General features: G+C 45.5%; 1 protein-coding gene across 1 annotated transcript in view; it reads left to right on the top strand.

Moving 5' to 3' along the window:
- The first annotated feature begins 3,274 nt into the window (after window positions 1–3,274).
- The window catches only part of PXDC1 (PX domain containing 1), a 42,396-nt gene continuing 24,263 nt past the window's right edge, over window positions 3,275–21,407 (top strand). The window contains exon 1 of the mRNA XM_054985054.1: window positions 3,275–3,549. Within this exon, the coding sequence (XP_054841029.1) occupies window positions 3,294–3,549 (256 nt within the window). The 5' untranslated portion in view covers window positions 3,275–3,293. The remainder of the gene's footprint in view (window positions 3,550–21,407) is intronic.

A 21,407-nucleotide genomic window follows, 5' to 3' on the forward strand; every position in this document is an offset into this window, starting at 1 on the left:
CGCTCCTGGCACGATGTGATGACGTCATTTTGGTAACGTCATCACGCAGGGCAGCGGAAGCAGCGTGCGGGGCTGGGAAGCCGCCCGCGCCATTCGCCTCCCCGCAGGCCCCTGCGCTGCCTCGCAGCCCCCTGCGCTGCCTTTCGCCTGCCCCACAGGACAGGGGGTGGCCGGCTTGCCGCACACCCCCTGTCCTGCAGGGCAGGCAAAAGGCTGCGCGGGGGGCTGCGAGGCCACCCGTGCCATGCGCCTGCCCCGCAGGATCGGGGGCGGCCAGCTGCCCCCTCGCTTGCAGGGCAGACGAATGGCGTGGACGGCCGCACTGCCCTTTGCCTGCCCTGCAGGACAGAGGGTGTGCGGCAAGCTGGCCACCCCCTGTCCCATGGGGCAGGCAAAAAGCAGCGCGGGGGGCTGCAAGGCTGCCCGCGCTGCTGCCCACGTGCTCCAGCAGCTGGCAGCTGCTCCTGGCGCCCCCTCCCTGGCGGCGCCGGGGGCAGACTACCCCCCCTCGATCCGTCCCTGCTTGCTAAGGCCATTTCTGCTGTAATGCTATCAGCTCCTCCTCTCTCTGGCTGCATCCACATGATGATGGCTCACAATAGCCCTCGTGCCAGCCGTTTCTTGCCCCAATGACACTGGAGGACTATTTATTTAATTCATTTGTTTACTTTGTTTAAATTACCCTGCCTTGTTTCCCAGTATGGGCCCAAAATGGTTTACGTTGTTCTCCTCTCCTCCGTTTCATTCTCATAATAGATCTGTGAGATAGTTTCGTCTGAGAGTGGGCGACTGGCCCAAGGTCACCCAGCAGAGCAGAGATTCAAACCTGGGTGCTCCCTAAATCCTTTTAGCCACTACCCCCCTTTGTTGCCTTTTAAAAAAACTGTAGTAGCCATATCACTACAGCAATTCAGAAATTACTAATCGTTTTAAAAGCTAACAAAAAGTCCACCAGTGGTGCAGGGAAGGAAAAATAAAAAGCAGAGTGGGGGCAGGTTACTGAGGGGAAATAGCATTGATGTTAAGTAGGGAGGTTTGAAAATCCTGCTCCTTCCCACTCACAAGGTGGGCAACCCTTCTTTGACTGCAGTCTTTCTGAAAATATCGTAACAAAACAGATTTGGGAAAGATGTCAGCAAACCTAGAAGGTAGACAGATGACTGCTTGACAATTTCATGTGGACCTTTAAAAAAAAAGAGCTTCCACTTGGAAGGTAATGCAGAAAGAAACAAATGTGTGGAAGCAGTATCTGAGCGAACACCACGGAAGTTCAAAAGTATTAAGGACTCAAACCCTGTATTTGTGGATACTGAAGGAAAACGTTCTTGTGAATGCTCATCATGCCAATCTTCCTTTCTTCCTCCAAGGAACTGTGACTAGTACAGATGACGATGATGATAGACAGTGGCCGATTCCAGACGGCCCTCCCCATCCCGAAACGTCGCGCGTCGTCGCACAGAAAATGCAAAATATCGCGTTTTCTCGCGCGAGTTTTGCGCGACGTCACGCAAAACTCACGTGAGAAAACACGGTATTTCGTGTTTTCTGCGCGACGACGCGTGACGTTTCGGGATGGGGAGGGCCGTCTGGAATCGGCCAGTGGCTTATACACTGCTCTCATGCCCCATTCAGAGCAGTGAACAAAGTTAGTGTTATTATCCTCACAATACAGTTGGGGAGTTGGGGCTGAGAGGAGTGGCTTACCCAAGGTCACCTGCTGAGCTCATGGCAGTAGTGGGATTCGAGCCAGCAGAGTGCTGATTCACAGTCCAACCACTTAACCACTATGCTTACATGGTACATATCTTCCTATTTTACCCTACCCTATGAGCTGGTTAGGAAAGAGTGGTTAGGCAACAGTGGGGATTTGAACCTGTCGTCTCCCAAGTACAGCCTAACTGCTACACCACACTGGATGGACCATTTCAGATCTTCCTTCCATGACTGAAGAACCGGAGGATTCCAGGTTGGAGTCTGGGGACAGAAGAACTTAGTTTGTTTCCTGCACGAGCATTCATTGCCTGAGGATTACTTCCTCACCCCTCCTCCCTGTCACAACTATGCAAGGGGAGACATGCCACGTGTGTGCGCGTCTTGTATCTGAAGAAGGGAGCTGTTGGCTTTCACCGCATTAGACGTAACGGCTCCCCTTCCGATGGGACGAGCTCCTCGGTTATCGAGAAGCGCTTCCATTGGAAGTGCTTCAAAGGGGACGGCTTAGCGCTCCCCCCGCTCCTGCCTCTGGTTCGCGGGCCGGGATCGATGCGGACTGCTGCCGAGCCGAGCAGCCCCACCCTTTCCAGCTGTTGCAAGGGCTGAGAGGCAGAACTGGAGGGGTTTTGTTTTCTGAGCAGTCTGCAGCAGGACGGAGCGAGTTCGCGGCAGCCGCGTCACGTTCTTGACGCCCCTCCTTAGCAGGGACGAGGGGCGTGGAGGCGGCGGGGGGGGGGGCAGGCAGGAAAACCCCGGGGGGTTCCATCCCGAGTGGGAAGGGCCCTTTTCTCCAAAGAGCCAGCCGGGGCTTGCTCACGAGGAAAGCAGCCTGAACCCCAGTTGCAGAGTCGATGAAAGAACTCCGGGATCAGAGGAGAGAGAGAACAAATCGCTCGTCTCGGTCCCATCTCTTCTCCCTGTCTAGCACTCCAGTGCCCCGCCGATGTAGCTGATCCGCTCCAGCTTCTCCCGTTCTTTCTCCTTTTCTCTTCCCCTAACTTCAAAACCTCTTATCGAATCCATCGCCATTTCTGCCGACGTCGGATATCTCGACTGACTTCGCCCCAACGGAGGGAGGCGCGGGTCCTTCTCCTCTCCCCCGCCCCGTCTCAGTTTTCTTCCACGTGTTGCATTCGGAAGCCCTCCATCAGCGCGCGGTCCCTTGGAAGGAGGGATTTAGCGAGGCGAGTCCGGCGTTGCCTGCAAAGTAGTCGGGAAGATCGGCTGGGAAAGGGAGCAGCCGCAGCCTCGACCCTCCGCCACCGATCTTGGCTGTCAAAAGCGCCAGGAGGATCCCTCCGACCGCGAAAGGGGCCGAGCCAGCCTCGCCGACGCGCCCAACCGCTCTTCTCGCCCGGCCCCGTCTCAGCTCTGCGGGGCGACACGCAGCCAGCGCGGCGGCGGAGGGCTGGGACCGCCCTTCCTCGGGCGGAGAGCGCGGGAGGCGCTGCCCGGCGCTGGGGCCCCTGCGCGCAGTCGACGGCCGTGGCGCCTGGGCGGATGGTGCGCCGCGCTCTCCGGCTGGCCCGCGAGTAGTGGCGGGCGGCGGCGGGCCCGTGGCATGCGCGGGCGGCGGCGGGATGGCCTCGGCCGTGTTTGAGGGCACCTCGCTGGTGAACATGTTCGTGCGGGGCTGCTGGGTGAACGGCATCCGGAGGCTGATTATCAACCGGCGCGGGGACGAGGAGGAGTTCTTCGAGATCCGCACCGAGTGGTCGGACAGGAACGTCCTCTACTTGCACCGCAGCTACTCCGACCTGGGCCGCCTCTTCAAGCGCCTGCTCGACTCCTTCCCCGAGGATCGGCCCGAGCTGTCACAGTCCCCTTTGCTGCAAGGTTGGCCGGTCTTCCCTCTCTCGCTCGCTCGCTCTTTGCCTGCCAGTCGCGCTTCCGTTGGCAGCAAGTCCCATGGAAACCGTGGCGCTTCCTGCAGCGGGAAGGGTTTCAGGATCGGGGCCAGGCATGGGGGCGTTGCCACCCCAAAGTTGCCTTTAATTTCTGCTGCTGAGCCTTCATTTGAGACCGGCTTTTCAGTATCCCAGCTCTGCCCTGGAAACTCCGGGAGAGAACCCCCCCTTTTAATAAAAGAGTGTGCCCCTAAGCATGGGCAGAGTACGTTTTGTATAGTGGTGCTTAGTTCGAGCCAGGGCATGGCACTGGTGCCTGTTCTGCCACAGAAGATGCTAGTAAAGAACAGAGTGCCTCTGAGAGTGTGCAAAATGCTTTTCCAATGATAGGGCTTAATGGAATGTAAGGTCCCTCTTCCCGGGGGGGGGGGGCTGTTCCAGGTGTAAACCCTGGAACAAGTGACTGCCTCTTAGCATGGGAAAATGCTGGGAAAGGGGGATGTGGGGGATGCAGTTTCAAGTTTCTTGATAAACTTTATGTGAGAGACAATCACTTCTCCTTTTAGAAAGGAAGTGATGATGTGTTTGGGGTTTTGTGCTGTGGTTCTATAGGGCTGCCAAATTAAAAAAAAACAAGAACCGAGGGACACTGTACATTCGGTGGTTGCTAACCTCCAGTGTATTATCTGCTTTGGGGGTGCTATCTGTGTGTTGATGTGGCATCTTTCAGCATGCAGATTGGTTATCATAGTGCCAGATGAGATGTTAGAGAAGTAATAGAAAGAAGTAACTGTTCAGTATAGCCCACACTCCCTGCATACCAGTCTCTGGCAACACACCTGCTCTGATGTGCCACTAGCCATTTGGATTATCATCAGTCAGGGATCACCTCTATCTCTATGTCGCTTGTGACTGCTCCTGTGCTGATTCAGCGCAGTTGTGACTTACTGGCACTTTTAATGTGTAAACGGGGCAAGAGAGGCCGAGTCACTAAGCCAAGCGAGAATATCCGGTCACGGACTCCCTGCCAGAGTCTGGAGGCAGACTTGAGGAGTGTTCTGCCTTGGGTGGGACACATGGCCTCTTCTATCCCTCTGCTTCTCCAGATTTTTAAGATGAATTGTGAAGGCTAAGGGCAAGCAATAAATGGCTTGAAGCATGTCTAAAAATAGATGTATTTTAAAACAGGCAAAGCCTCAAGACTTAAAACCTCAAATTTAAAGTAGGTATGACTGATGTTTAGGCTTAATTTTTCTGAAGTCAGCAGGAGGAAATCCCATCGCTAGGGGGGGGTCTGTTCTTAAGAATGATTATTCATGTCGTCTTGCAATCAAGATCTGACACCAAGCTAGTATGTGTCAGTTCCTGACAGCCATTTGAAGGAACTGCCACACACCACTTCTGTCTCAAACTTGGATTGCAAGAAGTTAAGAATAGGCATTCTTCTTACATTCTTGCAATCCAGGTTGGACACAGACAGGTGTGCACAGGAGCTACAGGTAGCCAGTGCAGATACTGGAGTAGAATGATCCCCCTCCCAAAAGAACAGCCTTTCTCAGTCCAAAGTTAGTTCTCTACATTCTGCACCAAATTAATCTTCCAAATAATCATCACGTAAAACCAAGGAAGCACTTTTCACGCTGAGGCTGCATTGGGCATAAGCTCCATTGAATAGGGATTACTTCTGAGTAGTTTTGCTTATAATTGCTCCCTGTGTTTTGTTTCCTGAGCCTGTATGTCAAAAGTAGCAACTAGATTAGCACATTTTTATATGTGGTTTTAAAATGGCTCTCTTCTGCTTTCTGTCCCACTGTTAAAAGTGCTTAAAGGCCTTTTTAGTTTAATGTGGTGGTTGTCTAACTTTGGAAGTGGAGCCCATTTTTAAACTTACTATACTTTTCAGGAACCCACTAATAAAGTTAGTCCATGCCCCTTTCCCCTCCCCAGTATAAAATGGAGGATTCTTCCGTTACGACTAAACAAGTTTAATATACACACCTCAGTTTACTATTTATAAAAAAAATATAGCATTATTGAACAGCAGGCCTTTTTCCTGGCCATTTCACACATTAAGCAGAAGAAAATGCAAATACGCCATTGGGCTTTGTTTTCTATCCTGTTTCTTCCCCCTGGCCTTGTAACCCACCTGTAAAAGAATTGTTGTGACCCACTTTTGGGTCCTTCCTCACAACTTGAGAATTGCTAGTTTAAACTGCAAAAACATCCCCATGGTAGGTTTTCAACCTACTTGCACTTGCAGTATTCAGAAACGTTTTTTTTTTTAAAAAACCCTAAATGTCAAGATTGTTATGTATCAGCGCTTCCAGTGTCTAAGCAATCTCTGGCCCTTCTTTCCCCTTTCCAACAACCTTGTGATGTCACTATGGTAGTCTAGGGTGACTAACCTGAGTCCAGAATGGAGGTGTGACTAGGTCTCCCATCATTTTAAGCGTGAGGTCACATACGAGTGCTGTGTGAAGCTGCCTTGGAGGGCATCCTGGAAACTTCATGTGGTCTAAAATGTGGAGGCACCTGTTGACAGGCACAGGCCAAGGACATTTTGATGCCTGGTTTGAACCAGCTTCCTGGGTTGCTTATTTGTTTCCTGGTTCAATTCATGGTGCTTTTTATCACCCTTAAAGTTCTTCACGATTTGCCACCTCCATATCTGAAGGAGCAGCTCTCTTGCTCCAACCCATGTGCCGCTTGAGGTCCTCTTGGCAATGTTACTTGAAGAGCCATTGTTCCACCAGGCTTAGTCTTCTCTGTTTGGATCTAACACCTTTTCAGTTGATGTGTCTGTTGCTTTGGAACAACCTTCCAAAGGAATTATAGGAAGCCCCTTCGCTGACAAGATTTAGATTATTTGAGGTGTTAGTATTTCAAAAGATATTCCCCTATGAAAACATTTTGTTTACAGGGATTTGTTGCTCTTAGTTTGAGGATTAATTGGGCAGTGCTGTGTTCAGGTGATTTTTTTATAAGCATTTTGATTTTGTTGTACTTTATGTTGTAAGCCACTTTGAAAGGAGGGATATATTTTTTAACAAGTAAATTGTACACAGGACGCTAAAATATGAAAGAAGCGGAAAGCTATAAGCAATTGAAGATGTAATAGGATACTGCTATCTGTAAGAAGTTTTTGGCGGGGCTGGACTCTGGTCTTATAGACAATTTATATGTTCGGAAAGGACTGTACCACTTGCAGATGGGATGGAGTGCACCATGTTTGGATGTTTCTCTTGTTAAAGAAAAAATTGAACAGGAACTAGGTTAGAATCCCTTTTTGTGACATGCTATATATCTGTTCACTGAGAGTTTGGGATGTGGGGAGAGCAGGGTATGTGGGATCTTCCACCTGTCTTCCGGGGAGGTGGGACTATTTCTGAACACACAGATGGTTGTTTTATCATTGCTATCTATAGGGAAGGCTGCTTGTCCATAATGGCACATTCAGTAGCCAGTAGAATGTTTTGCCTTTCCCTGTTTTCTTTGGCAAACATTTTAGGGCTGTCAAAGAAATGAGAAGGACCCGTGCTTCTTGGTCGCTTGAGACTTGGCTCTGGATTGACTGGTGAAAGTGCCACCAAGTGAATGAGCTTGCTTGTCCCCTGTGTGACACTGTGTAGAGTCATTGATGCACATGCCAAATGGATATCAGGCAGAAGAAAACAAATGCTCCCGAGTCACACTGAAGCATTGAGCAGACAGTGGGAGATGTGTTGTCATAGATTGGCTCCAATTGCTGGGAAACTGAACTAGGTAATCAAGCTCTGTATACACAGACTGTGGCTCACCGGTGAAGCTTTCAGAATGAAGTAAAGACAGGCAAGGAATAAAGAAGTGAAGGGTCTTCTTAGAAAAATCTAGCTGGCCTCCTCCACTTCACCAAGCTGCAATTTTTGCTCCAGAAGGGAAAATCAAAGATGAAGTTTGCACTGTGTGGTTCACCTGAGGTGGGGCCTGAGGTCCCCACCATATGTAGCACATGCAAGTTATACGTCTTCCTCAGTTCCCTTGAATGCAGTGCCAAATTTGGATTGGGACCACAGCTCCATATGGAGAAGTGGCTTCAGCTTTCCTCTCTAGTCCAACCAGACATGGCTGCAGAGGGGTGCTATTTGGCCCATTGGAGAAACCCGCACATGTCCTAGAGTACAAGTGGGTTTCCCCAGTAGGCCAAATAGGACCCCCCCCCCCGGGGCTGTTTCAGGTCAGGAAAATAGTATGTGTGGGCGGGAGCTGAATCGCCTTCTCCATATGCTCTACAATCTTGATTCAAATCAAGCATTGCACTTGCAGGGATCTGTGGAGGACACGCTGCTCCCATCTGATTGTTACACAGTGTATAGACCACAGACCCAAACAGTACAGTCTGCAATATATGAATCCATTCCTACTGCAACTTTACTGGCAAAAATCCCCAGAGAAACTGGAGGGGACTCTCCTGCCTCTCTCCTTTGTGGTACCTGTCCTGTGTTTTTGGTAGAATCTCTGAATCTCTATCAGAATAATAACAACAACAAGAACAACAACAATCAATTTATATATCACCTTTCAGGACAACTTAACGCTCACTCAGGGTGGTTTACAAAGTATGTTATTACGATCCCCACAACAATCACCCTGTGAGGTAGGTGGGGCTGAGAGAGCTCTGGAAGAGCTGTGACTGACCCAAGGTCGCCCAGCTGGCTTCAAGTGGAAGAGTGGGGAATCAAGCCTGGTTCTCCAGATTACAGTCCTGCCGCTCTTAACCACTACACCAAACTGGCTGTCCAGAAGCTGAGCATCACTGATACTCAGTAATTTCAGACCAGGCTCTGTGTTGTAAGGCATTATGTGGAAGCCCCTGGAAATCATTCAGCTTGGTAGCTGTAATCACATTAAGTCAAAAAGTAGTCCTGCCATATAGATTGGCCAGTTTTCTGTGCCAGCACAAACTTTTAAATTTGGGTGTGTGCGCGTGCTGGCATTATGAAAAGTATCTCCAAAGCTGCTCTACCTGAATAGGTTACTGTCACATGGGATACTCTCTCTTAGTCATCAGGTGGTGGCCGTAACTTACAAAAGAGCTGTCAGAACCCTCTGTTTAGGTTAGCGCAACTCTTTCCCTTCCTAGTGAGATGCTGCACAAACTAGGCTCACTGTGGACCAGATTAGTTAATGCGCATGCACATAAATGACTGTTGCATCAGCTGAAGGTGTGCACAAGCCATTGCAGATTAATTGATGCTGGTCCTTCTTTCAGAGTACCCCGTGTTCACTCAGACACAGGTGATAGTAGAGGCAGAGGCCAAAGCTGTGCTTGCAAATGGATTCTCTCCTCCACGCAGGGTGGGATGTGCAACTGCTGCCATTTGCATGAACTTAGCTGGCCTTTTGGGGACTGGTACAATTGAACAAATGGTATAGAGTGTAATGGTATAAGAGTGTAACACTATAATAAACAATAAGTCAGGTAAATAATCTGGTCAATAATTACAGAATAAGACTACAGAATTATAAAATGAAGTATCTCAGGGTAAGCATCAAAACATGTACATTTTATTGTCCATATAAGTCTGTTACATTAGTATCTGCTTTGTCAAATCCAAAGCAAGGCACTTCCCCCCCTCTTGATCCCAGTCAGTTTATAATTAAATTTGTCACATTTATATCCCCTCCGTTTTTCCAAGGAGTGCATAGTGGCATACATGAATGGGGTGATCTCATCTTTTCCTTCACAACAACTGTGCGAGGTAGGTTGGCAGGGAATGAGTGGCCCAAGGTTACGTAGTGAACTTATATGGTGATTTGAACCCAGATTGTCATCACTGAAGTCCAGTAATCTCAATCAATGCACCACATTAGGTCTGTACAGATATTTAAAAATGTATGCACATGGAGCAGACACCAGTATCACATCCAGTGGTCCGTTCCCTGTGCTTTCAGACGACCTTCTGCAGAGAGCCCTAGATGTGTACATGTAAATGCGTGTCAGCTCTTACATGGGATAGAGAATGTTTCCAAGAACCACATAGGGATGTCTGCAGATTTTTAATTGAATGCGCAGACTTTGGATGCAGACGCCTAGAGGCCCGAATGCACAGAGGCTATTGGTTTGTGTAAAGAGACTTAAGTAATGAAAGATCAAATTAGGTACATGCATGTCTGAGCTAGTCCAAACTTTCCAGATGGCTAGCCAACCAACCGAGAAACTCTTCAGCCTGAGGACCAATCTGCATGTATCTTTCGTGTTTGTCGGCTGGCGACATGTTTTAAGTGCCAGGCTATATTGCCTTGGAGCAAACTTTCACATGTTTTCCTGATTCTTGGGATTGCTCAAGTTTTCTTCAGCCTCTGCCTGTAATGGTGCTTTGTCCCAAGTATTTGTGCATGTTCAGTTTCCTTTGCTTCCACCCCACAGTCCTCACTGCATAGTTATGAGCTGTCATTTCCTTTTCTGAGCTTGGAAATGTGAACTTTTTTTCACAGTTCTCTCAGCTCAGCTGACAGAAAGGAGTGATCTATTGGTAGAAGCAGACAGTCTCAAGGTGCCCCCTGCAGACTGGTCTGAAACACTGCTGTTCAGAATCAAAGATGAACATAATTTGGGTATTTTTTAATGTTTTGTGAGTATTATTGCCATTTTATAGTAATCAGGCTATGAGTGAGTGCTTGGTTTCCATGGAAGTACTTGTCTGTGAAAATACTTGTGTGTAATTTGTTTCACTACTCTCCCAATGAGACCACATACAGCTGCTGAAAGCTTCTGTTACAATTAGAGTAGCACTATTAATAGTGTGTACAGTGTATTTCTTTTAGAGGTCAAATGCTGTTTTTTTCTCTTTTCTGCTTGGAACTTCTATATCTTCTGATATAGAAACTGTTTTCTATAGCATATAATGGATTGGAGCCTACAATATGTTCTCCTCACGGAGAAGCATGCCTCCAGAGGAAGGATCCTTCCCCTTTTTTAGAACTCTCTTTAAAGACTCCCATAAACAAGAAGTTGAGTTTACTGCTGCAGGTCCTGAATGGGTGGGATGGTGACCTCTGTCATCTCCACATCTTTTTGTAGAGCCAGCCATGACTGCAGTGTTCTTCATCACATCCAGTCATTGTCTTTAGATTCCACTAAGTTGCATAGGCCTGCTCTGTCGAAAGCACACAACTACAAATAGCTTCCCAGGACTTTGAACGGTGATATTTTTGCCACAATAATCAAATGATGAACCCTAAAGAAAAGCTGCAAAATTTCTTCAAAATAGTATTAGTGTTTTCATTGACACATGCACAATGAAGAAATACCAGTTAATTTTGTTATGTGAGAGCCAGAAGTAAAAATTATTAGTTATGCAGGAATGAAAACCTCGCTTAACATTTTGAAGACTGAAATCTATAACTGGGTTCTTTTTGCCTGAATACTTGAATATGCCTTAATAGCATATTCACTTAGTAGCTCTTTGTATCACCATTATTTCTGGCAAACAGTGAAGAATAAAATAGGGTTAGTAGTTGAGGGCTAGATTTTGATCATTTCTTTATATGTTTTTGACATAATTTATCAAAAAAATAAAGGGCCAGGTAATGCTTGTAGAAATCTTTCAGTTATTTTCCCTGTAGCTGGACCTTTCACAATAGTTTGATTTGTTAGCGCTGGATTAACAGTTGGTGGTATTCTCTCTATGCTTATTTCTGCATACAGACCTTCAGCTCAATATCTCTGGGCCCAATACAATGTTTAGATGCCACAGCCCCATCCTGTACATAAAGTTAATTTCCAAATGTGCCAGTTCTAAGCCACATATTGTACTACATTGTACTACAGACTAATGAATAATATTTTAATTAAGTGTCATGAAAGAATATACATTGTTAGCCTTGGGAGGCATAACCCTTTGAGGAAACCTTGGCCATTTCCATGGGCCCTTAAAGGGACGGCCCACTCACCGAATGCTGGAGGCTTTTCCTCATGAATCCAGACATCTCCATTTGCAAAACGGTTGTGGGCTGTCTGGCTTCTGTTTTTTTTATGCCTTTTTTGGGAACACACTTTCCACAGTCCCAGAAAAGGCACCAAAAAATGGAAGCCAAATGGCCCACATCTGTTTTACAAACGGAAACATCACCCCAGCATTCCGTTAGTGTGGCGTCCCTTTAAGGATGTGTGGAAATGGCCAGTGTTTGTCTGACTCAGTTTGCTCAGACAAGCATTCCTTTTAACTTCAGTGGAAGAGAGACAAGCTGTTTTCATGTGAGGATTGAATGAATACTAAGATTTGTGTTATATTGTCATCTCTTTATGACTAGTATTAGTGACATAGTTAATAGGGCTTTGTGCTGGAATCAGAGGGACCCTGGATTTGAAGCCATTAATGTTTAATCAAGGGCCAGTTACACACACTGCTGCACTCTGCCTTGCAGGCTTGTTGTGACAGTAGAATTAAGTTACTTCTGTGCACATCTACATGAGTTCCTTGAAGGAAAGGTGGGTTGCAAATATCATAATGTTATAAACTGGTGATTTTCAGGTAATCAGAGGTTGTGTAGAATCTGCAGTTGCCTTAAACTGGATCTGCAATCAAGATGGGGAGCCGTGTTAGTCTGTCTGTAGCAGTAGAAAAGAGCAAGAGTCCTATAGCACCTATAAGACTAACAAAATTTCTGATAGGGTATGAGCTTTTGTGAGATGAATAAGTGAGCTGTGGCTCATGAAGGCTCATACCGTACCACAAATCTTGTTAGTCTTATAGGTGCTACTGGACTCTTGCTCTTTTCTACTGGATCTGAAATGTAACTTATTTACTTCATTTGTATCTGCCTTTCTCCCCCAAATGGCTTATATTGTTCTTCTCTGTTTTATCCCAACAACCACCCTGTGAAATTGGTTCAGCTGAGATTATGTGTCTGGTTTGAGGTCACCCAGCCAGCTTCCATGGCAGAGTGGGGATTTGAACTTGGGTCTAATTGCACATCGTTCATAGATTCTGTAACAAGCATCTCTGAAATTATTTTTTCACATGTGCACAGCAACAGCAGAAGAGGGCTGAAAAAGTTCTCTGATAATTCTTGATAATATGATTTGAAAGTAACAGCGCTGCATGGTAGGAATTTGCCGTTACTATGGATACTTTTAAATAACCTTTGAAGAATTAGTTTATCCTACTTCTTAGACATACTTTGTCAAACATCAGTACCAAATGAATACCTTGTGCTGCTGAGCTAAAACGCTTACCCTTAAAATAGCATTAACTGTCTGACTTTCTGAATGCTTTTGCCCACCCTGCTGTCAGAACGATGGTAAGCATTATATGTTGTGGGACTGTAAGCAGTGATTGTGTTCAGCTTACAATAGTACTTTGTGTAAGTTTATCTTCCAGTTTTTGGAAACAACATTTCATAATCAAGTCCACAGAATTTTCAAAGGTTTATAGAATTTAATGATTAATATACATCTCTACTGAGGACAGCATCTGTGGGTTGGGGAGATTTCTGCTTTGATTGGCAGTTCAGAACTAGCTGGAACTAGCTCTGTTGGGTTGGCTCTGTTGTTTCATTAGCAATAACACTTACCTGCACTGGGCACAATTATGCTGGGCACAATGACACCTTTCCTGGTGCCTGCCAAGCAGATTTGGAAAGGGAGTGGGGCCACATGGGGCTTTTGTCCAGCAGCGTTTCTGATTGGTTGTGCAGATTTTAAAAAGTGTTGCTTTGTCAAAAGCTGCTTCCACAGCGCAAAGGATCTTCACTGTGTGACTGAAGGTAAGCTGACCGGCTCCATCTCTGCAGTAGAGATGGGTACGAACAGGAAAAAAACCCCAAACACGATGTTCATTGTTCGTTGCCATCCACGAACAGGGATTCATGAACATCGACGGACATGATATGTTCATGAACATGTTCATAGTTGGAGGTTCGCGGGAGCCAGAACGGCCCCCTTGGGACTTAGCTGAACTTAAGCCGGGGAAAGGAGAGTCCATGGGTCTCCCCCTTTCATGTCATTTTCTCTTCACAGTGGCAAAAACTGGACTGTCTGCTGGAAGCTACTTTGAGGGGTTACAAGCCAGAAGGAAAGCCAGAAGGCGTTCAGACAGAATTCAGACAGTCCATGGCTATGTTGCCAGGGGAATTGATTGAAAGGTGCCAGACTGTCTGGCTTTATGAACGGCTGACAAACGCCACGGAGAGGGCTTGGAATGAACACGTTTGCCGAGAACAGGGCCTCATGAACAGCTTGCTCGCGAACAGCGGATTGGGTTGTTCATGGCTTTTTTTTTGTTCGTATTGCTGTTCGTGCCCATCTCTACTCTGCAGCAGTCATTTTGTGGCAGCAATTTTGTTGCTGCGGCCACCATGTTGTGTCAAAATTCCAAATGTGTCTGCAAGCTCAAAAAGGTTGGGAACTTCTGATTTACTGTAAGGTATTTTCTACATAGAGGTGGGTTTATATGGTTTCCCTGCTTTTGCTGAAGCTGCTTATACAACTTATACAATTCCACATAGTTCTCCCATTTTCTATCCCTCAGTTCCTCATAGTGGCCACCCCCCCCCCCCAGGGCAATGGAGGACTTTGGGGGGGTTGTAAAAAAAGCAATTGACATTATTATGTTATGACATTATAACAATGTGTCTGGTTCTTTAAATTACCATCTTTTTTTGTTTCACGCATCACAGCAAAACACATGTGGGAGAGTTTAGACAAGGAAGACTCAGGAGATGCATAGAATGATCTTCATGCTCTAGGGAAGCAGGGGGGAAACCCACTTTCCAATAGCATCCAAATACAAGAGGGAAGGTAGAAAGAGGCACGGCTGATGGAAGAAGGTATCAGAATTGATCAGAAATGTATGGTCAAGGCTTGTAATGTGGTGAGGGGAGAAATATCATCCTTCTTGATATCCCTCCTAGCACTATCTCTTTTCCTTCCTCCAACAGTGCACTTTCCCTGATGCCTTCCTTTCTTTCCACCTACTTTTCTCATCCCTGTTGTCTTCCACCTTCCCATCTACTCTTCTTTTATCCCCCCTCCAGCTGTTCCTGTGGCTTCTCCCTTTTTCTGCTTCCTTCCTGCCCCATTTCCTCTCCACTTTTGTTCAATTTTTCTTTTCACTCTCCAGCTTCAGTTTGTTAGTTTAAACATTTTAGCCTCATCTTTCCTCAAGGTTCAAGGTGGCTTCTGCCCCCTCCACTTGTCCTTTATGTGTGCAGTTACCTGCTTCCCTCCCCCAACACAGCTACCTCCTCAAGCTTCAAAATGAACCTGGCAGCCATTTTGGATTATCTAGGCAACAATGTTTTGTTTTACTTCATCCTCTCATTTTTTTAAAAAAAATTGTATTTACTGCAAATCTAGGGGTGGCTCGGGGTTTGTAGGAAAATCGACCCTATCTGTATACAGTCCCAAAGTTTGGTTATTTTGATCTGCACTCTTGGATTAAGTTCAAAATTAGGTTTATTATGTGGAACATAGCATGGAGGATAGAGCATATAGAATCATCAATTGTTTAGGCATGCTTGTTAGGCGTAAGATGTAATGTTGCCCAAAGAGAAGCCCATTTTCATGGTCATTGTTTGTGTTGCTGCATATTTTGATAGGTGACACATCCAAGTCTTGATAGGCATGACCAAGTCCACGACTTAAGCTTTATAATTACTATTAAGCAGCAGGCCTCTTGACCAGGCTTTCAATTAACAACCCTAATTAGCTGGTCAAAGTCACTCTAATGTCATTGTTCAAAGACTCAAATGCTGCTTGTGGCAGCTTTATTCCTGGGAATAGAGTTTGCTTCAGGCAAATGTGTACCATTTGTACATCTTAGTAGTCCCTTGCGTGTTTGTATCATCCTTGTTGAGAAACCTAACAACAGTGTTAAAATTCAGAATTGCTCCCAGAATGGGCATGAATGTAACAGCTGCCAAGCCTTTTATAGGCACATTTTATAGTGTGTATCATGTAGCAGTGATCAATATTTTTCTTTCAAAGTTCAGTCTCCTTTCATTCTTTTCTAGGCTGCTTATCCCAGCAGCCTGTTCCTCCAGATTGCTTTCAAAGTGTTGAAATTCTATAGTGCAATGTTCCTTGTTTTTAAGGTTAGAGCTACATATTTTGTGTAGTTTTAAAATCTTTTGGACAAACCTTTTCCCCTTTAACAAAATGAAGCTGCTGGGGCTGTGAGAATTGGAACCCGGATTGGCTTGCAGGTATTAAGAGCCTGTTTAGCCAGTAAACTTACTAACTTCCCTTGTGCAAGTTGCTGTCTCAAATGTCACAGTTCTATAACAGTAAACTGAATCTCAGTTTTGTTTATGAAGCTGAATGCAATTAGGGCTGTAAAAGCTTTCATTTAAAATGAAAGTCCAGCACACTTGGTCATGCACCGTTTCCAACCCTGCACTGTGTCATCTCTATTTTGTTGTCTTGTCCCTATTTATACCGCAAGTGGGTGGGGGAGCCCAAGCTTTTGATTGCTTATTCTTGCATCTCAGACTTGCAATGCATGCTACACAGGGGAAGAAGGAAAGCATGTGAGTTACATTTCCTGTTTTCCCATGACTAATATAATCCTCAGGAAGAAACTTGCATGGAAGAACTGTGCACATCATTTCTGTGTCCAGAGTTTGCACAATTCTGCTATGCAAGTTCTTTTTTCAATGTTGCACCAACCATGCAAAAATAGAAAGTACACTTGCCCTTCCTTTCTACCCAGATAACCTGCTCCCAGTTAACATGTTCCTCTGAAATGTGCTGTAATTACCACAAACTGGTATGTGTACATTACATACGCACATAGCCTGTTATCTGTATAGACCTATTATTATGCTGGTTTACTTGCCCCCCCCCTGCCGCCGCCGCCGCCTTTAACTTTGCTGGAGCAAATCAGTTTCTAAAGAGAACAGCTGCAGTTGCTATGCTGCAGCAGCGAAGATTAATACTCTACATCAAAGGTGGCACCTTTTATTGTGGGCATTGTCAACAGTTCATTAACAAAGCTTGTCTGGTAAATAAAAGATCTGACTTTTTAATGATCTAACCTAAAGTATGGGTTTGGGCTGCATTGATCTCATTTAAGTGGGGTTTTTTAATATGGTATAGGCCCTTATTGCTGCACAGTTCAAACAATAAAGACTCCGTTTGTCACAATATATTTTCTAATGAATTGCTGAGTAGCCAATTTTACATTGTCACGAGATCAGCTGAATCCTGAATGTACCTTTTCCACCAACTTTGGCACAAGTAAGTCCACAAAAGTTATTATGTCATACATTTTTGTTAGCTCACCTGTCCACACAAACCTATCAATCCCTGCTCTAAATAAATGACAACAAAATGATCTAATCGTTGAAAGCTTTCATGCTTGGTTCCCTGGAGGCAATCCTTACTCGCTGCAGGTGTTAGGCAGATGCTGTTGCAAGTCTGAACTAAGACAGCAAGATATATAAATTCTGCTGTGATCTGGTTGCTGGTTGGGATTTGTCCCTGCCTCCCCCCCTTTGGGGTTGGTTCTCAATCCTTCCAATCAATCACCATCTGCTTTCTCATACTGAAAGAGAAGTCTCTCAGATGAGAACTGTGTATGGCTTTTATACTCTTAAATAATTACTCCAAATTTTTCCCCATTAAAGAGTTGTGTAATTTTGGTTGGTCCTAAAATATGGCTTTTTTTGGTTTGGATTTTGCTTTGAAGTAATGTGCCTACATCCAACCTCTTTCCATGTATTGGTTTATTTTATGACATAATTGTTTTACAGTGCAATCCTAAAAAGAGTAACTTTGGTTTAAGCCAATTGATTTCATTGGGCTTAGACTGGAGTAATCCTTTTTAGGACCGCCCATTTTTTCCCTCTCTGTAATTAGAAACTTCCTAAATGGAAGGAATTGCCGTGGCAGTAAGCTAGTAACAGCTGAAGTGGCCCTAACACCTTCTGGGTCAAATAATGCTCTCTTTGGATGGGGATCTGATATGGATTAGGATCCATGCACACCTGAAAATGAAATGAATATGGTCAAAACCAAATTTTGTCTGATCACATAATATATAACTTTATCCAAGCACGGAAGCATCCGATGTTGGAAAGAGACTTTGAAGTAAGTGCCTGTCTGTGATTATAGTTAGCTAAGGATTTGTTCACCCTGATGTCAAATAGCAGTAACCAGTATTGATTTCTATGCTGATTTCATCACAGATTTGATGGGGAATAAACAGAGTTAACAGTGCATACAAGAAGTACTTCAATGCTGAAGTAACTGTGGGAATGAACTTCCGCTATTTGGGATTCTAGGTACAAGTGTACCCCTAAACTGTTGCAGAGCATGAAATTTCAAACATTACAATAGTTTTATTTCATCCCTTACCTCTTGGTGGATCCAAATTTGAAGAGGAAACAAGTAGTCAAACTTTCACTGGATTTGATTCCCCACTCCTCCACTTGAAGCGGGCTGGGTGACCTTGGGTCAGTCACAGCTTCTCAGAGCTCTCTCAGCCCCACTGTGATTGTGATAGCGCAGGGTGATTGTCATGAGGAAAATAACACACTTTGTAAACTGCACTGAGTGGGCATTAAGTTGTCTTGAAGGGCAGTATATAAATCAAATATTATTATTATTATAGATTTGTTTGCCTGATAGTCATGCATTCAGTATTAATTCCTGAAGCTGACACTATGTCAACGTATCCAAATTCCTTTATGCCAATGAATGTTCCAGGTATAGTCCCAGAGCAGAAGAGTCTGAGCACTGATAATAATAACAACTACAGCTACTACAACTACTACTGCGTTTATATACTGCTCTTCTAGACAGATTAGTGCCTCACCCAGAGCAGTGAACAAGTTAGTGTTATTATTATCCTCACAATACAGCTGGGGAGCTGGGGCTGAGAGGAGTAGCTTATCCAAGGCCACCTACTGAGTTCACGGCAGTAGTGGGACTCAAACCAGCGGCGTGCTGATTCACAGCTGAACCACTTAACTGCTCTGCTACAGCAGCAGCAGCAGAGTTGGAATGAATGAAATTTTGGATTTATGAAGTTCATGGTAAACTAGCACATAATCATAAACTTTAGTGGGGTAGACTATTTTTTTCAGTGTTATACCTGGTCTTTGATAGCAGTGAGAACGGATTTATTTATTTACACCTCTCTTTTCTCCCCACTGGGGACCCAAAGCAGCTCACATTGTTCTCTGCCTCTCCATTTTATCATAACAACAACTTTGTGAGTTGGGTTAGGTGGAGAGGGTGTGACTGGCCGAAGGTCACCCTGTGAGCTTCCATGGCAGAGTGGGAATTTGAACCCGGGCCTCTCACATCCTAGTCTGACACTCTTTAACACTCCAAGCTCTCTGACTTGGGCCAGTCACAGTCTTTCAGCCTATCACAGGGTTGTTATGAGGATGAAATGGAGGGCAAACAAGAACCGTGTACGCTATCCTCAGCTCCTTGGAGGAAGGGGAGGATACAGAAGTAAATATAAAATCACGTTGCGTCAACATCACTATATGTATGTATGTGCCATCTACTCACAATCGACTTATGGTGACCCCAACAAGGGGCTGTCAAGGCAAGTGAGAAGCAGAGGTGGTTTGCCCTTGCCTTCTTCTGCAGAGTCTTCCTTGGGAGTCTCCCATCCGAGTACTGACCCTGCTTAGCTTCTGAGATTTGATGAGATCAGGCTATACCATGCTGCCTTCCCTCCCCAACATCACTATAATGCAGTTCTGTGAACATGGCTGGGCAAGCACATAATCCAAGCATTCTAATTCAACATAATCCTAAGAAGAGTCACGCCCTTCCAAGTCCATTGAAGTCAATTAGGGTGATCTGAGGTTACATGATACAGCAGCCTTGCTGGTTTGGGTCTGATGGTAGACCTGGAACTTCCTGTACGCTGCCTTGAGCTACATGATGGAAGAATAAATGTAAGAATAAGATCAGATTAAAAGTACATGGGTGATGCCTGGTGAGGGCTTGGGAAAGGGCTTGTGGAGCTAACTAATGTTTCTTGTCATCAAGGGATAATGAGGGGCCATAGTAAACTCAAGTTAAGCCTGCTGAGTTGACATTACAACATAATTACTTATACCTCTGTAATTATTATATATTCATGGGCTTTAGAGGACTGGAAGTCATATCCAGTGTAAAAAATGGCACTTAACTCTCATTTCAAACACCAGGTATAAGAACTGTAATCTCATTTTGGTGCCCACAGGAAATAGTATAGCTTGGTTTGCAGGCGAGTACTGAGTGGGGGAGGAGAGTGGAGAGGAGGCACGGCGACAAAACACACAGACACAGTGCTGGAGGTAAAGAGGCCACAACTTTATTGAGATTACAGCTCAGGGAGCAAAGTTGCACATAGGGCACAGATCCGAGCATCGGCTGACCCGTCTGCCAAGCCGATGACCCACACGCCCCCTCAGACCCGTGCTGAGGGGGGGAACCATGGGATGACAGTCAGTGGGATGCCACGTGGGTGTACACCCCTCTGTGACCCATCCCCTGCCACCTGGGAGTGAGGTGGACTGACAGCCCCCGACTGGGCATGCACCAGCCATTCCTCACTCCCCAGACCCCTTATGGCGATCCCCATAATAGGGAAACTAAGCCTGAGGGCCCTGTTTCCCCCTAAACGGATCAGTGCCCAATGCCCAATATGCAGCCTACTCACTTCAAAGTTGTGACGAAAGGGAGGGCTGGGCGGGATGCCGCCATGGGCCAAGTGCTGAAGGGCGGGGGCCAGCTTCCCAGGCCTGGGGCTGCACCGGATGAACCTGGGCATGACCCCTGGCCTTTCCCCACCCCTCCACAACATGGCGGCCACCATGCCAGCTCCCCACTCGCCTCCCCCGCAACGCCCGCAATCCAGTCCCCCAGATGAGTCTGGGAGCCGTTGCTTCTCAGAAATTTCTTTCGTGTAGCAAGAATGTAAGAAAGGTGAGGCAACATTCTCTAGAGTGCATGTATTTCCTTGCTTGCAGCTGAGCCCTTGTATGTGCCAAGCCAAAATTGCATATTACAAGCTCTTGGACCACCTCCAAATGAATTGTATTTAACTGATTCCCAACTGTTGTAAACATTATGTACTTCCTAGAGCATGTTCAGTCCTATTTAGGCTCTTTGGGGGATTTTTTTTTAAATTTCCATTTGGTTAATTTACAAAATCAGTATGTTCTGCATACCTGCATTCCCCCTAAGTATGCAGAAATCTGGGTTTAGTGCATTCGTGCTTTCGCATGAGCCAACCACCTTACTGATGCTTGCAGTATAATGGTGGCAATTATGAGTGTTTAAATAGCTTTTGGTAACATTGTTCAGATATTATTCCTACCCGTTGGACATTTCTTCTTTAAATATAAATATTCATATATTCCAATTAAGTAACATTTGTTCCCTTTTTTGTTGCATTATTTTAAGGGGGTTCTTTGCTCCCACCAGCTTCACTTTTTTGCAAGGATAACAAAGGATAGCATAACAAACTAACTTTCGTTCTCTCTTCCCAAAGAACTTGTAGTTCTGGGAACAAGAGGAGAGATTGCTTTGGGGGATATAGGGCCCTTTGGAGGGTGCTGAGACGTAATATTTTTGGCCACGTTTGTTTGTTTGTTTATAGGATTGATACTTATCCATGCAGTAAAGAAATGCTTCACTGTGAGAAAAAATGAGTCATATGAAGTCCAAGAGTCCTGGCAAAGGAAGCTTTTTGGCAAAACGGATGACATTTTCATCCTGCAGGAATGCGCAACTTTGAGAGAGACTAGTGCTTCGTTTTTGATGGGAGAATCTTGGAGCTCTGGCACCCTCTACTGGATAACTTGTAGGATGGCCATGGAATGGAATTTTTTTAATCTGACAAATCCGCCTTTGCA

This window comes from Eublepharis macularius, chromosome 7 (assembly GCF_028583425.1).
Source record: "Eublepharis macularius isolate TG4126 chromosome 7, MPM_Emac_v1.0, whole genome shotgun sequence".
Lineage (NCBI taxonomy): Eukaryota > Metazoa > Chordata > Lepidosauria > Squamata > Eublepharidae > Eublepharis > Eublepharis macularius.